This window comes from Belonocnema kinseyi, chromosome 3, assembly GCF_010883055.1.
Source record: "Belonocnema kinseyi isolate 2016_QV_RU_SX_M_011 chromosome 3, B_treatae_v1, whole genome shotgun sequence".
Classification (NCBI taxonomy): Eukaryota; Metazoa; Arthropoda; class Insecta; order Hymenoptera; family Cynipidae; genus Belonocnema; species Belonocnema kinseyi.
In genome coordinates, this window is record NC_046659.1 from 99,140,230 (window position 1) to 99,157,238 (window position 17,009).

Consider the following 17,009-nt stretch of genomic DNA (forward strand, 5'->3'; position numbering starts at 1 on the left):
TTTCAATCAAATAGAACATTTTTAACAGAAATGTTTAACTACCTGTTTAAACAAAAAAATTTTCAGCAAATACAAATTTATCAAAAAAAAAAGAAATAATAATTTTCAACAAAATAATTCAAATGAAATTTTATCTAATTAATTTTCGATTAAAAAACGAATTTTCGACAAAATAGTTCACTTTTCCATCAAGGAAGCACATTTTTAACTAAAATTACGAATATTTAACCAAAAAGTTATTTTGAAACAAATAGTTGAATAATAAGTAAAAAATCTGAATTTTCTACAAAAAGACCAATTTTCAACAAAAATAGTTTAATTTTAAAACAAACGGATGAATTTTTAACATAGAAGATTAAAATTCTATCAGAAAAGAGCATTTTTTGACAAAAAACGGAATAGTTAAATTTTCAGTTTTATAAATTAAGTTTTTACTCAAAAAAATAAACCTTCAACCGAAAAAAATGTTAACCAAATATTTGCTGAACTTTATACCTAAAAGGTTAATTTTCTACCACAAACAACAAATTGTCAACTAAAACAGATAAATGCTCGATCAAAAATGTATTAGTAGAATTTTCACTAAAAAATTCATATTACAACAAATAAAATAAATTTTCAACAAAACATTTAAGTTTTCAGTCAAATAGATGAATTGTCAACGAAAAATAAATTTTTAACAATATATGGAATAGTTTAATATTAATTTTCAAATAAACAAAATTTTTAAATTCAACAAAATAGGTCAATCTTAACAAATTAATTTCAGGTTAAAAAATAAATAAATTTCTTAAAAATTAGTTAAATTTTTCATAAAAGAAATGAATTTTTGACTAAAATTATGAATTTTTAATCGAAAAATTATTTGGAAACAAATAGTTGAATAATCAATACAACAGATGAATTTTCTACAAAAAAAGACACATTTTCAACAAAGTACATGGATTTTCAACTAAAACAGATAAATTTTCAGCTAAAAATTGAATATTTAAATTGTCAGTAAAAAGCTTAATTTTCAACGAAATAGTTAAATTTTCAAGCAGATTAATTTTTAACTAAAATGATAAACCTTCAACCGAAATAAATATATTTTTACCAAATAGTGGAATTTTCAACCAAAAGGGTTAATTTTCTACAAATATTACAAATTTTGAACTAAAACAGATAAATGTTCGATTAAAAATTTAACAGTAGAATTTTCACTACAAAAATTCATTTTCAAACAAATAAAATAAATTTTCACACAAACATTGTCAACGAAAAAGATAAATTTTCAACCAAACATGGAATAGTTCGATATTAATTTTCAAATAATAAAAACAAACATAATATTCAACAAAATAATTCAAATGCATTTTGATCAAAGTAGTTTCACTTCCAACTAGATTGTTGAATTAAAAAAAATGAATTCTCAACGAAAAATGTAATAGTTGATATTTCAGTGAAAACAAAATATCTGGATATTCAACTAAAACAAATCTATTTTCAACTAAAAATTGTAGTAAAAAAATAATTTTTCAACGAAATATTAAAATTTCGAATAAAACAGATAAAGTGTTAACGAAAAAGATACATTTTAAACTGAGAATTGAATATTTCAATTCTTACTATCAAATATTAATTTAAAAATATATTTTTAAATTTCATAACAAAAACAGTTGAATTCGACAAAAAAAGAGAAACGAAAAAAAATGTTTAATCCTCAACCAGAACATATTAATTTTCAACCAGAGAGTTGTGATTTTTAACCAAAAAGGGCGTTATTATTTTATTTACTTTTAAATTATAAATTTTAAATTTAATATAATTATTAACAATTAAAAAAAAATCGTTCTATTAAAAATTATTTTATTATTACCATCAAAATTTCTGATAAAATAGTTGAATTTTAAACCCAAAAAGGTGAATTTTCAACAAAAAAGAAAAACTTCAACTAAAATTACTGAATTTCCAACAAAATAATAAAATAAAATTGCACTTCATTTTATCGAAAAATCCCTCACTTTCCGGATTTCCCTGACCTGTAGCAACCTGTAATCAGAAGAAAAAAATGTCACTAGAAGTTTCTTTGGGATACAAAAAGGGGGTTTATTTTTCAAAATTTGATTCGTACAAAGTAAAATGTTGCGACCATCGTGCGATACTTAAGTCATTTCATGTAAATGTTCGAATTAAGATAGTTGTCGTGCCAAAAGTCAGATATCTAAAAAAAAATTCATCCCTGATTTTAAGTATCAAAATATTATAAATAATGTCATTTCGAATAAAAAAACATGATTTTTAAAATGAAAAATGTTAAAATTCACAAAAAAACAACATTAATTTCAATCATGTTTTTTGCCATTTCATTTTTTCAGACCGCCTCTTACCAAATTTTGGAAAATAAATTCATTTAAATAAATTACGGCTTATTTTCTCCGGGAAAACATTCACTACAACTCTAGTGTTTCCAATTTTAAAAGTAAATTTTTGTTAAGAAAACATTTCTGAAACAAATAATTATATTTTAAGATTTATAATATTTTTTTTTCATTTAAAATGCCATCAGTTAGAATATTTTCATTCCTAAAATGATAGAAAACCTATTTTTTGTCAGATATCTGACTTTTGGCAGGAGAAAAACTACCGTAAGTGCCTCAAATTAACCACCCATTGTCTCCCATATAATTATACGTACAATATATGTATAGATAGACATCTTTAATACGCCTAACCTGCCTTACAATACTACATTCGTGTTATGTCTCAAATAAAAAATAAAAAAAAATTAACAAAAGATGCCTGTATGCATGTATAATTAATTTTCCTGTAGAAATGAGCAATTTCCTTTTACGTCTGTAGAAAATAAATTATGCGTTGTGTGTACGAGTGAACTATCGCCTATTGCTTAAATTTAAAAACTCTTCGAAAGCTGCTGTCACAATTATTTCCTCCTCTTCATCCTCCCACTTATCAGCTTCGTTCTCAAGCTCGGTATCCCTGCAATTCAAAAATAAATTCATCAGTCATTTCAGAAAAAAAATGTCGTTTATTTTAGAAAAAAAACCTCGGCCATTGTTATTTTTCTTAATTAAAAACTTTCCAATTTCCCAATTTTAGGCTAAAACAATATTTAATTATGATTTTATTATAATATTATGATACTATTAATTTGAGAAAATTTTTAATTAAAACTTAAATTATTTTCATTTTAAATAGTTTTAAACCCTTTGAAAATCTTCAAAATCGTGAAATATCTACATGTAGTTTCACATTTATTCAAATTTTAAATTATTTTAAATTTTTTCAGAACTTTTAATCATCTTTTAAAATGATTCGAACTTTTATTTAATTTTTTTCAATTCTGCAAAATAAAAAATATTTCTTTAAAATCTTCCCAATTCATGTTTCAAAATTTTGCAAATCTTTTTGAATATGCTCTTAAAATTAATTTTTCAAACTAAAAAATCATTTTCTATTTTCCCAGGAATTTGCAAAAATCTATATTTCGTTTTAAATAAGGCCGTGGACTATTTGCACCGAAATTTCGGCACGAATAGCCAGATTTTTTCGGTACAGGTAGACACTTCGTTTTAAATGATTTAAAATCATTTAAAATTTTTAATTATTTTTTAATCATTTCCGACCTTCTAAATACCTCTTCAATCGAGTGGAATTTTTTCTAGGAATTATAGGTCTGCAATATTTATTTATTATACATTTAAACCCAAAAATTTTACCTGCAAATTAAATGTTTTCTAATAGAACAATTAAAATTGTAACGTTCAAAGTTTAGTTTAAAATATTTTATTTATAATTACTAATTTGACACGAAAAACAAAATATTTCTAAATATTAAACAACTGTTATTTTTCTTAATAAAAAACTTTCAAATTTCCCAATTTTATGCTAAAACAATATTTAATTATGATTTTATTATAATTTTTACTATAATTTTAAATAGCTTTAAACCTCTCAAAAATCTTCAAAATCTTGAAATATCTACATGTTGTTTTACATTTATTCAAATTTTACATTATTTTTGAATTTTTTCCGAACTTCTAATCTTCTTTTGAAATTATTCGATTTTTTCTTATTTTTTTTTAATTCTGCAAAATAAAAAATATTTATTTAAAATCATCCCAATTCATGTTTGACAATTTTCAAAAACTTTCTAAATATTCTCTTAAAATTAATTTTTCAAACTAAAAAATAATTTTCAATTTTCCTAGGAATCATAAGAAAATGTTTTTTATCCTTTTCTATCCTTTTATAATTCTTAAAAGGCTTCTAAATTTTTTATTCGAAATTTTCAAAAAATCTATATTTCGTTTTAAATTATGCCGTGTTCCATTGAAAATTTTTTCTAGGAATTATAGGTGTGCAAAATTTATTATATATCAAAATTCAACAATTTTACTTTTAAATTAAATTTTTTCAAATAGAACAATTAAAATTGTAACGTTTAAAGTTTAATTTCAAATATTTGATTTATAATTACTAATTTTACATGAACAATAAAATATTTATAAATATTAAGCAATTGTTATTCTTATTAATTAAAAGGTTTCAAATTTTAGACTAAGACAATATTTTTAATTTAATAAAAGCCTTTAATTATTAATATATTAGTTGATTTAATCAACTAAAAAGGTTTTTTTATCAAAAATTGTCGATTTCAAAAGCTAGTAATTTTTAATTTGTTAAGTCTTTAAAACTGCATTTTAAAATTCTTTAAATGAAAAATATATTCTTAGAAATTAAAATCCAAAATGGAAAAATTTTAAGTGAAGGATTTTCGAATTACGAATTATAAACTGAATGATATCATAATTTCGAAAGATAAAAATTTAACTGATTATTTTTAAAAACTGTTCAAATCCTGAAAAATTAAAAATGTTTCTTTAAAATCTTCAAGATTCATTTTTGAAAATTTTTTCAAACTTTTTAAATATTCTCTGAAAATTAATTTTCTGAATATATATATTAATATATATTTCAATTTAAAAAATTATAATTAATATTCACATTTGATCAACTTAAAAGGGGTTTTTTATCAAAATTTTTCAAATTCAAACGCTTTTAATTTTTAATAACTGAAATCTTGTAAAACTGCATTTTAAAATTCTTCATACACATGCAAAAATGGTATCATAATTTGAAACGATAAAAATTCAACTGATTATTTGAAAAAATGTTAAAATGTAACTAGGGCAGATTTTTTTCTACAAATTTGTGAAATTCCCGATCAAGAAATAAATTCATTGCCATTTCCCTTTTTTTACCAGTCCAGCGGCTACACTAAATAATTGAACATAAGATTTTTAATTTAATTTTAATTAAATTATTTTTCATTTTATTAGTTGAATTATGATAATATTAATTAGACATAATTTTGGAATAAAAAATATTTGATAAAGTCTCAATTGGAGGTTTACATTAATTTAACCACTAAGGCTATACAATTGAAAACATTCAATTTTCCATGTTAAAATCTGTAAATTGTTTGATTTTTAACAGAATAAAAATCGCATTTATATTTACAGTTGATCAACTTCAGGTATTTCTCGTCAACAATTTTCAAATTCAAACGCTTTTAATTTGTAATAACTGAAATCATCAAAACTGCATTAAAAAGTTCTTTATACGCATAAAAAAATGAATAGCCAAAATAAAAAAAACTATAAAGCAAAATATTTTAGAATTACGTATTGTAAAAAATGGAACATAATATTTTTTAACAAAACAAAGTATAAATCAATCTTATTTTAAATTTCATTATATCATATGATATGAAAAGTGTGATCTTTCAAGTGACTCGATAGATTTTTCATCTGAAAATTTGTGAAATTTCCGATGAAAAAAAATAAATAAATAGTAAAAAAAATAAAAATAAACAAAAACAATTAAATTTCTTACTCTTCAATTTCCGGGTTTGCCTCTGCTAAATCCTGCAAGAATTTGCTTTCCTCGGCAGAGAGAACAGTTCCATCGGGACCGTAAAAAACTGGTTCGTCAGATTGTGGAGTTGTAGAGGTAGAATTTGTATCCGGCTCAGTTTTTACCGAATTTCCCCAATTCTCACTCCGAAGATTGTTCACGCCTTGAACCATTCGACCTACGTGAGAATCGACACGACCTTCTGTTACGAGCTTCGTCAATTTCTGCATCACCTGTTCCATGTCCTTCTTACTGCTGCTGTCGCTCTCCAAAGTTTGACCAGCTAACTGAAGTAACCAAACAACCCAAAAATACGTTTAAAACTACTTTTAGGCCGTCATTTATTCAAATGCATGGGAAAAGTGTGAAAAATGTTAAATTTTCTATTTTTTAAAGTATAAAAATGAACTTTATCATTTTTTTTCTGCTTTAGAATTAACAGGGTGGGCGTTTTAATAGAGAAAAAATTCCCGGTTTTTTCCCGGTACGCAAAAATTTTTCACGGCCACTGAAATTTAGAAAGTCAAACTATATTCTAAACATTCTTCCACATAAAGTAATAAATAATAAACAACAAATTAAGGCATTCAAAGTGGAACACTGGAATTCCTCACTTTTAAAATTGTAGTTTAAAATTTTTTAAATTCAAAAATTGTGTATTCAAATGCTCAAAAATGTACACGTACCAAATGGAAGGTAGTCACACTTTTCAAATAAACAATTTTAAATGAAATGCAAATAAACTGCAAAATTGAGAAATTTTATAAATTATAGAGTTTAAAGATTCAGATTAAGTTCCAAAAACATAAATCCACGTTTAAAATTTTTTTTAAATTATATTATTTCAAGTAATTTTAAGCTAGACACACTAAAAATTGAAAAATAATTTTGTTAACTTAACAGTTCTTAAATTAGAAGTTGAATTAATTTTTATTTTAAATAGTCTAGAAATCCTTCAAAAGCTTTAAAATTTTATTTCAAATTCTTGAGAAGTCTAGAAGTGGTTTTAAATTTTTCCAAATTAAAAATAATTTTTGAATTTTTTTCGGAACTTTTAAATACCTGCAAATTAAAAAAAAAATGAATTTGAATTTATAAATAATAATAGAACACTTATTATTTGTAAAAGTATTAGAGTAATTTTAAGAGATACTTAGAAGTTTAAAAAAGATTCGAATTAAATTTAGAACTTGAAATAATTTCAAATACTTACAGACGAATTAAAAATAAAATGTAGATTTTTGCAGATTGCAAACGAAAAATTTAGCATTTTTTAATAATTGTGAAAGACATCAAAAGAATAAATTTTTTTAAATTCTTAGAAAAATTGATAAATTATTGGAACAAAAAGTTAAAGAATATTTTAAGAGATTAAAAAAATTATCAAAGAAGAACATGGAAGATTTCAAGGATTTTTTTTAATTTTCAGAATTTTCAAAAATTGTTTTTAAAACTTCTATGTATCTCTTAAAATTACTCAAATTTTTTCTACAAATAATAAGCGTTCAATTGTTATTTATGCGTCAAAATGTAACAATTTCACGTACAAATTAAACACTTTTTAAATAGAACAATTAAAATTGTAACGCTAAAATTTTTAAAGTTCTTCGAAAATCTAAAGATTCAAAGCTTTCTATGTAAAACAAATCAGTTTCAAATGGTTTTCTTTAAAATATTTGGTTTCAATTTACGCGTCTTAAATAAACAGTGAAATATTGCTAAATATTAAATACTGATTCTTTTTCTACATTAAGAAATTTCAAATTAAATGGGATAAAAATTAAATAATATAGACTCATAATATTTTTAATTTAATAAAAACCTTTAATTATGACTATATTATTATGGATTTATTTTTAAGTTGAAAATAGTAAAGTGCACGTTTACATTTTTTAATGGCTACAAAAGATAATATAAATAATATATTATTAAATTTATTGATTAAATTTAATATAAAAAATAATATAAAGGAAGACCTGAAACTCTGAATTAAAAATATATTATTTATAAATCATGCAAATTTTTATTTAAAAATAAAATTATCGGAATAAATGATATATTAACTGCAATTTTTATTAAGACTTTCGGATTGAAACAGGTACAGTCTGGAAATTCTCAAATTTTGAACGGATCTAGAATTGTTTGGTCAAATCAATTATTGTTCAGATTTCTATACTTAGAGCACAGATACATTTTTAAAATAATTTATTTATTTACATTTACAGTTGATAACATTAAACTGTTTTTATCAAAAATTTTCAACTACAAATGCTTTTAATTTTCAATTGTTTAAATCTTCAAAACTGCACTTTAATTATTTCAAAAACTGTTAAAACCGAACTTGGGCAGATTTTTCTTCTGAAAATTCGTAAAATTCCCGATTTCCCTGTCCAGCGCCCACCCTGTTTTTTTTTAAAAAAGAATCTTTGATTTTAAAAACTTCTAATTTTTTTTAACCTTTAAAACTGCATTTTAAAATTCTTTAAATTAAAATATATGCTTAAAAATGAAAAATGGAAAATTTTTGAAGTGACAGATTTTCGAATTAGGCATTCTAAACTAAATGATATAATAATTTATAAAAATCCAAATTTAACAAATTATTAAAAAAACGGTTGAAATCAAAGTTGGATAACATTTTTATTCTAAAAATTTTGTAAAATTCCCGGTAAAAAAATAAATTCACTCTCATTTCCTGGTTTTTCCCGGTCTCATTAAATTCCCGGTAATTTCAAATCAGGCAGCATGATGCTGCAAAGATGCCTTTCTTTTATTAGTACAAAATTGTTTAAAAATATTTAGAAAAATAAAAAAGGTGAGATTTTCCCGAAATTATATTTTTTCATGTTTTTAAAAGTTGAAGATAATAAAAAAGATTTTCTTAAAAACCCTACCTTAGAAACTTTGAAAAAATATTTAGAAAAACAAAAAAGGTGGGGTTTTCCCGAAATTATACTTTTTTCATGGTTTTAAAAGTTGAAGAAAATAATAAAAAAGATTTTCTTAAAAACCCTACCATCGAAATTAAAGAAAAAAAGATTTAGAAAAATAAAAAATGTGGTTTCTACTAATAAAAAAAAGGCAAATATATTGACTTTGAATCAAATAATAAGTAGGCTAAGGAAATTTTTGTGTCTGAATTTAAAAAAAAAATGCACGAACGATTTTGGACAATTTAATTAGAAAAAGGAATTGAATCGTAAAATTTCGTCGAGGCGCTAAGAATTAAATAACTTGAATTTGAATTGAAGAATCCCAAAACTAGTTTGATTTTAGATTAAAATTTCGACATTATGACATTGTAAAAATATTAAAAATAAAATATTTTAATCTTTAAATATTGGAAGTTAGGTCATTTACAATTCAAAGGAATTCAAATTGTATTCTTTATAATTAAAAGCATTCAAAATTAAATAATTAATGATTGAAAACTTTTAAATTTGAATAACTTTAAATTCATATTCATATTGCATAATAAATTATAATTTAACATTAATTCTGATTAAGCCAATTTTTCTAAATTGGACAAATAAATTGCATTATTCTAAAAAAAACTTTCAAACGAGACAGCAGTTTCAAATGGGAAACATTTCGTATCCAGAGCGTTAAAACCAAAACGAATTATAACTTAATTTAAAACTTAAAACAAATTTTTGTCGCCAAAAAAAGTGAGATTAAAACTTTTTTTATGCTAAAAACCTTTAAAATTTCATTTATTTTATTATATTTAAATAGCTTCAAAATTAATAGTTTTTAAATTGCTAATTATACTTTCCAAAGTTCAACCAATTCAATTTTAATTGAAAAATTAAAACATATAAAAGGGAAAAATGTAAAATTTAGCGTTTATCATAAAAATTCAGAACTCTAAAATTGTAACAATTCAAAATTATAGAAATTATAAATTTACTTATGTATAAATATTTAATTTTTTTAAATTTCAAATCTCCCTTTAGAATTATTATTCATTCTACAAATTTTGTAATCAAATATTTTTCAATTGGAAATTATTTTTTTGTTTAAATCTTCAATTGAAAATCGGATAATGTTAAGATCTTACATTGAAACTTAAAAATTAAAATAAAGAATAGAAAACAATAGTGCTATAATATGATTTCATTTTCGAAATTGTAAAATTTTAAGCTTTATAATTTTATACCTTAAAAAATTAAAATTAAAAGTGATTTAAGAAAAAACTTTAGTTTGAAGGCCTCAATGATTAAACTGTTTTAGCATTACACATTCAAAACTATAATTTTAAATTGAAATTATTGACATTTTAAAGACGACAAATATATTATTAATAAGTATTTACCATATTATGTAGTATCAAGTGACATTTAAAACGACTGGATAGATTTTTTTTCTAAAAGATGTGATTTCGGCCAAATAAAAAAACACTGTCATTTTCACCGTTCAAAATTTCAAAATTTTGAAGATGATGACAAATATTTTGAAGCTTTAAGGCTTAATTATTGCAAAGACTTTGAAAATTATATACTTTTTAATTGGAAAATTTAAAAAATTACAAAAGACGGGAAATCTCCTAGTGTAATAATTAAATGTTTTTAGACGCCATTTTTTAGACAAAATCGCCCGACAGTACAATTCTTAACGGATTTTGATATCTATTATTTTTAAATCACCGTAAGTCTATATATTTTGTATGAAATATGACACGTATTAATGTTCGCTTATAAGTTAAAAGTACTTACCGTTTCCCAATTATTTTAACAATTTTAAGAAACAAATGCATATTTTGTCGATTTTTTCATGAAAAAAATTAAGACTATTAATTAAAAAGTTGTCAAAACGTTAGACAAAAAAAATTTAACTTTGTTTTTAAAAAACAAATTTTTGATTAGTCTGAGTGAAATATACAGTTACTTATCCTACTTGGAAGACTTACGGTCATAAAAAAAAACATTTGTTATGAATTTTACTTTCGGGCGATCACAAATTTAAATAAATGTCTTGAAATTTTATGTACATAGCGTGTTCTAAATGGTAGAATTTATTCGTTTATAACTATGTATTTTTATTTATTCTCTACTAATTTCTAATTAAATTATTTTCACAAATACACATTTTTATCATGCAACGTTATCAATACTTATTTGTTCTATAAATCCTATTCTGTATAATATAAATCGTCAGAAAATTTCGAAATATACACATTTTTATAATTTATTTCAATTACGCGTTAATTTCAATAATCATTATAAAAATTGTTCATGAAAATAAATTTAAATTTAAATTTACTAGTGCACGGTGGCCGTTTTAATTGACGAAATAAATTCCCGATCAATTCCCGGTTCGCAAACTTTTTTCAGGTCAATGAAATTAAACAAATAGAACACTAAATTTACAACATTTTCCACTTGAGGTAATAAAAAATTTTTTAATTAAAAATTTTTTTATTCAAATGCTCAATAATTTTTTGTTCGTATAAAATTGAAGGTACTAACATTTTTCAATATAAAAAAATATAAATTCGCGTTATCATTTCCAATGCACTAAATTAAAAAATCAATCAATGAACTTTAAAAGTTTCAAAATTATATAATTTTAAGGAATTTTAAGCTAGAAACATCAAATATTTAAAAATTGAAAAAATTTTAACTGAACACTTCTTAAATTAGAAATTCAATTATCTTCTTTTTAAATAGTTTAAACATCCTTGGGAAGCTTCAAAACTTTATTTCAAAATCTTGAGAAATCTAGAAGTTGTTTTAAATTGGTTTTTAAATTTAAAATTATTTTGGAACATTTATTATTTTTAGGCAAAATTTGAGTAATTTTAAGAGACATGTAGAAGTTTTGAAAAGATTCAAACTTAATATAAAACAAAATGTAGATTTTCGCAGATTTTAAACAAAAAAATGAGATTCTTTTCAAGAATTGTGAAAGGCTTCAAAAGAACAAACACATTTTCTTAAGATTCTTAGGAAAATAAAAAATAACTTTTCATTTTGAAAAAATTTAAAAAGTTTTTCAAAGATTTAAACAACATTTTTAAAAAAGAGTCTAGAAGATTTTAAGAAAACTTTCTAAAATTTGCATGATAATTTGTAATCTTTTTAAAACTCCTAAATATCTCTTAAAATTACTTAAATCTTTTCAAAAAATGCTCATTTGTAAATTATACATCAAAATTTAAAAATTTCACTTAGAAATTAAGCATTTTTCAACTACAACAATTAAAATTGTAACGTTCAAAGTTTAAAGGCTCTTCGAAATTTTAAGGATTCCAGGTTTTCTATGTAAAACAAATAAGTTAAAGATTCTTTACTTATAAATATTTGGTTTCAATTTGCTTGTCTTGAATAAAAATTCAAATATTGCTAAATATTCAATAATTATTCTTTTTTTTTAATTAAAAATTTCAAATTGAATGGGTTAAAAATTGAATATTATAGACTGAAACAATATTTTAAATTTACTAAAATCCTTTAATTAAGAACATATTATTATGAAGTTATTTTTAAGATGAAAATAATTTATAAACTTTCAGTCACACGTTCACATTTGTTTAATGACTCAGACTTTCAAATTGAAATCGCTTAAGTTTTAACGTTAAAATTTGAAAATCCTTAAATTTTGAATTGGTTTAAAATCGTTTCATCAAATCGTTTTTGTTCACTTTTCATTATTTAAAGTACAGATAAATTAAACAAAATTTATTTATTTATTAAATAAAAATGTTTTTTGTCCAACATTTTCAACATCAAAAGATTTTATTTTTTATTTGTTCAAGTCTATAAGAAAGCATTTAAAAATTCTTGAAATTAAAAATGTAAACTTATAAATAAAAGTTTTAAATGGAAAATTTTTAAAGTACAAAAATTTTGAATTACGCATTGTGAGCGAAATAATAGCATAATTGAAAAACATAAAAATTCCACTAATTATTTAAAAACTGTTGAAATCGAACGTAGACAGATTTTTCTTCTATAGATTTGTAAAATTACCGGTAAAAAAAAATTCACTGTCATTTCCCGGTTTTTCCCAGTCTCTACAAATTCCCGGTCATTTCCCGGTCCAGCGGCCACCCTGTATTTTTATAGTTCACAATATTTCAATACATCAATGCTCAAAATGTAATATTCACCTTGTAGAATTATTATTGGTATCCTGTTAGAATAATAAAAAAATAATAATTTCCGAAGACAAATGTATACAAATAACGTGTTTTAAAAATTAAAATAAATCAAATTTATATTTTTTTTATACATTTAAATAATTGTCGGCCTACAAAACTCGGAATTCAAATTTGTAATTATTTTTTAAATGTTGTAAAACCTTGCAAATATCTTCTAAAATTATTATAATTTATCCTAAAATTTTTTCAAATCCAGAAAAATTAAAGAAACTGAATAAAATCTTCCAAATTTTTTTTTCACAACTTTGGAAATATTTTGAAATATTTCCCTAAATATAATTTTTCAAAATAAAGAATAATTTTCAATTTTACTAGGAATATTAAAAAAGTTTTTCTATACTTATGAAATCTTTCACGATTCCTAAAAAGCTTTTAAATTTATTTTCAAAATCTTTAAAAATCTACACTTTATCTTGAGTTATTTGAAATCATTTCAAGTTTTAAATTAATTTTGTATATTTTCAAAACTCCTAAATATCTCTTTAACTTATTAAATTTTTTCTAAATTAGAACATGGTCATTGGTCAATATTGTTATTTATACATAAAATTTCAGAAATTTCACTTACAAATTACAATTTAAAAAACAATTATAATTGTAACGTTCAAAGTTTAAATTCAGTTTTTTTAATTTGAACAATTCAAGGCTATTCCAAATAATTCAGTTTCAAATTGTACATTTTTTAAATTTTGATTTATAATTGCATATTTTAATTAAAGAGTCCAATATTTCTAAAAATAAATATTTTTCAAAATTAGATAGCTTACAAATTGAATATTCTAGACTGAAACAATATGTAAATAGAATTTGAAATTACCTAAAAACGTTTATTTATGAATCTATTAATTTTAAGTTATTTTTTAATTGAAAATAGTTTATCAAGTTTCAATTTAAAAAATCATTAATTAATTTACAGTTGATCAACTTAAAACATCTCCTCAAAAATGTTCAATTTTAAACACTTTTCATTTTTAACTGTTTAAAAAGTAGATGACCAGAGTTGTTTAAATACAAAATTTGCTTTCTTGAATTTTCAACATTTGAAAACGGAAAAACTTAAAAATCGAATTTTTTCAACTGTTAAAAATCCCACTGTTGAAAATTTAATTCAATTTTCTATTTTTCAACAGTTTGAAAACTCAAGAAAAAGCCATTAAAAACTAGTGTTAAAAATATGATATTTGCATAATATTACATGAGAATTTAATAAATAAACATTTGCAATCCATATATTATTAGACCAAATTATTAGATTTCAAATGGACTCTCAATAGAGAATTTATCAAAATTAAAAAAATTCTAACTCTGATCATCTAACTGGATTTTTAAATTCTTTAAATTGTTAATGTATTTAACATTTAAAAAAAAGTCGAAATCAAATTTATTTTAAATAGCATTATGTCATGTAATTAAATAGATTTTGCTTATAAAAATGCTGTAAAGTTCCCAGTCAAAAAATAAATTCACTGTTGTTTTCCGATTTTTCCTGCACTCAGAAAATCCCCTTTCATTTCTGGGTCCGATGCCAAATCCTGAAAATTGATAAAACGATCCAATTCTTAAAAACTCTAATTTCTGTCTTACCTTGAGAGCTTGGCAGATATTTTTTGCGGAATTTTGAGCTGGACTTTGCAAAACAGCGGATATTAGTTGCACTAATAATTTTCCTAATGCAACTGCAATTGAGGATTCCATCTGAATCACCAGTTCCGCAAGGAATAATATCATTCCGTGACACTTTTTCTCCTCGTCATCAGAGTGCTTGGTTGTTTCTTGCCAAGCAGATGAGAATGACTGAGTTTGTTCTTGACACCTGGACAAATATTTTACATAAAAAATACAGGCTGATTTTCCCGGCCTGATAATTATACTTGAGCTTATTGTTATTACTATTATTACTATTACTATATATTTACTATTTTTAATTAAAAAATTACTTCGGAAAAATGTATTTTGTAACTAAACGCTTTCACTAAATTAAAAATATTGGCTCAGTGTAAAATATTAATTCATGCTATTTTAAATTTTTTTATTACAAGCAATAATAATTATTTTATATTTACCAATATTTGACGGTTTATTCAAGCCGAATAAATCAAAACAGAATATTTAAAAATAAACAATTTGAAATTGAATTGTTACTATTTTGATTGTTTTTTAAAAAGAAAGGTTTAGTGTCTAAGTGAAATGTTTCAATTTAGATGTTTAAATAGCAATTGGACCCTTATTATTTCTAGACGAAATATGAGTAATTTTAATAGGTGTTTGGAAGTTTTGAAAAGATTGAAAATTAATTGAAAACATGAAATGATTTCATGTAATTTAAACGAAGTTTGTACCAACAAAATTTGGCTAGTCAAACCGAAATTTCAGTGCAAATAGCCACAGCCTAATTTAAAATAAAATGTCGATTTTTGCAGATTTAAAAAAAAAAATGAGAAACTTTTTAAAATTTAAGAAAGGCTTCAAAAGAATAAAAAAATTGAAATTGAAAACCATTTTTTATTTTGGAATATTACTTACAAAGAATATTTAAAAATATTTTAAAAGATTTTCAAAATTGTTAAAAGAGAGTCTACAATATTTTACATGATTTTTTATAATTTGCGAAATTTCTAAAAGTTGAACGAAAAATTCTATTAATTTCAAAAGACATTCAGAAGTTTGAAAAAAATTTCAAAAATAATTTTAAAGTTGCATACATTTAAACTAACTTCTAGATTTAACAAGATTTTGAAATCAAATTTGAAGTCGAAAATGGAACTAATTGAAAATTCGTTTGATTTATTTGTTAACTGTAAAGCTTGATTATAAGCTTACTTTTAATCCGATCATCACTGAATTTTGATACGATCATTGCAGCACCTTTGGAATGCTTCATGCAAAAATCAGTAATTATATGATTTTTTTCTGATACAAAAAACGCGTTTCATAGACGTGAAATGTTAGCGGGAGAAGAATGGAGATACAAAAATGGTTATTTATTATCTTGTCCTTGAAGTATTAATCTGAATTATTTCATTGAATGTTAATAATTTTCTGTTCTTGTTAGATTATCTTCGAAATTATTATTTTACAAATGACTTTCTATATAAACAACAATAGATGTGAAGCCAGAAGTATTTTCGAGGCGTGTCGAACAAAAGGTTTAAATTCACTTCAGAGCTTGGTTGTAAGCTTAATTTGAATCAGATCATTACTGAATTTTGAGAAGATCATTGGAGCACCTTTGGAATGCTTCATGCAAAAATCAGTAATTATATGATTTTTTTCTGATACAAAAAACGCGTTTAATAGACGTGAAATGTTAGCAGGAGAAGAAAGGTTCTCTTACAAAAATAGAAACGACTGTGCTTGACTGTACTAACAAGCCCGTTACTCTCTCGCTTGCCGTCGCGTATTTGCTTTGGCGGAAGAGGAACGCCGATAGTCGCCTGTGGCCACATGACCGTGGTCGCTTCATGCGCTGGGAAATGCAGTTCGAAGGGTCCCAGGCATATGGAAGGAGTTGAGATTATTTACGATGGGTGCATTATGTTTTCTACCGTTTGAAGAAAAAAGTGGGCCTGCAGTAAATACATCGTTATTACTTCACCCCCCCCCCCCCAGGCTCAACTCGGATTTTCCGAGAGTTTTGACACAGGTCCAAAAAAAGGCGGTTTTTAATATCAAAAAATTAATTTAAACTTTCGAAAATTTGCAGATGCGTTGTTAAGACATAAGGAAAGGTAAATGACAAAGTCCCTACTTCGAGAAATGAAAGCAACTTCTTCAAATCAAGCGTTGAAAATGATCAAAATAATTTTCAGTATTACATAAATAATAAAGCTACAACGAAATTATCGATATTGCACGGTAGCTTACCTTCAGCCAAGCTCGAAACAATAAACTGCACTCGTTTTCACTGAGGAAATCGCTCATAAATGCA

General features: G+C 23.3%; 1 protein-coding gene across 2 annotated transcripts in view; it reads right to left on the minus strand.

Moving 5' to 3' along the window:
• Positions 1 to 2,521: 2,521 nt before the first annotated feature.
• LOC117169448 (polyadenylate-binding protein-interacting protein 1) overlaps positions 2,522 to 17,009 on the minus strand; it is a 35,761-nt gene continuing 21,273 nt past the window's right edge. For both annotated transcript variants that reach the window (XM_033355829.1, XM_033355828.1), the window contains exons 6-8: positions 14,666 to 14,894; positions 5,899 to 6,206; positions 2,522 to 2,979 (exon numbers count right to left, since the gene is read on the minus strand). In XM_033355829.1, coding sequence (XP_033211720.1) covers positions 2,874 to 2,979; positions 5,899 to 6,206; positions 14,666 to 14,894 — 643 coding nt within the window. In that variant the 3' untranslated portion in view covers positions 2,522 to 2,873. The remainder of the gene's footprint in view (positions 2,980 to 5,898; positions 6,207 to 14,665; positions 14,895 to 17,009) is intronic.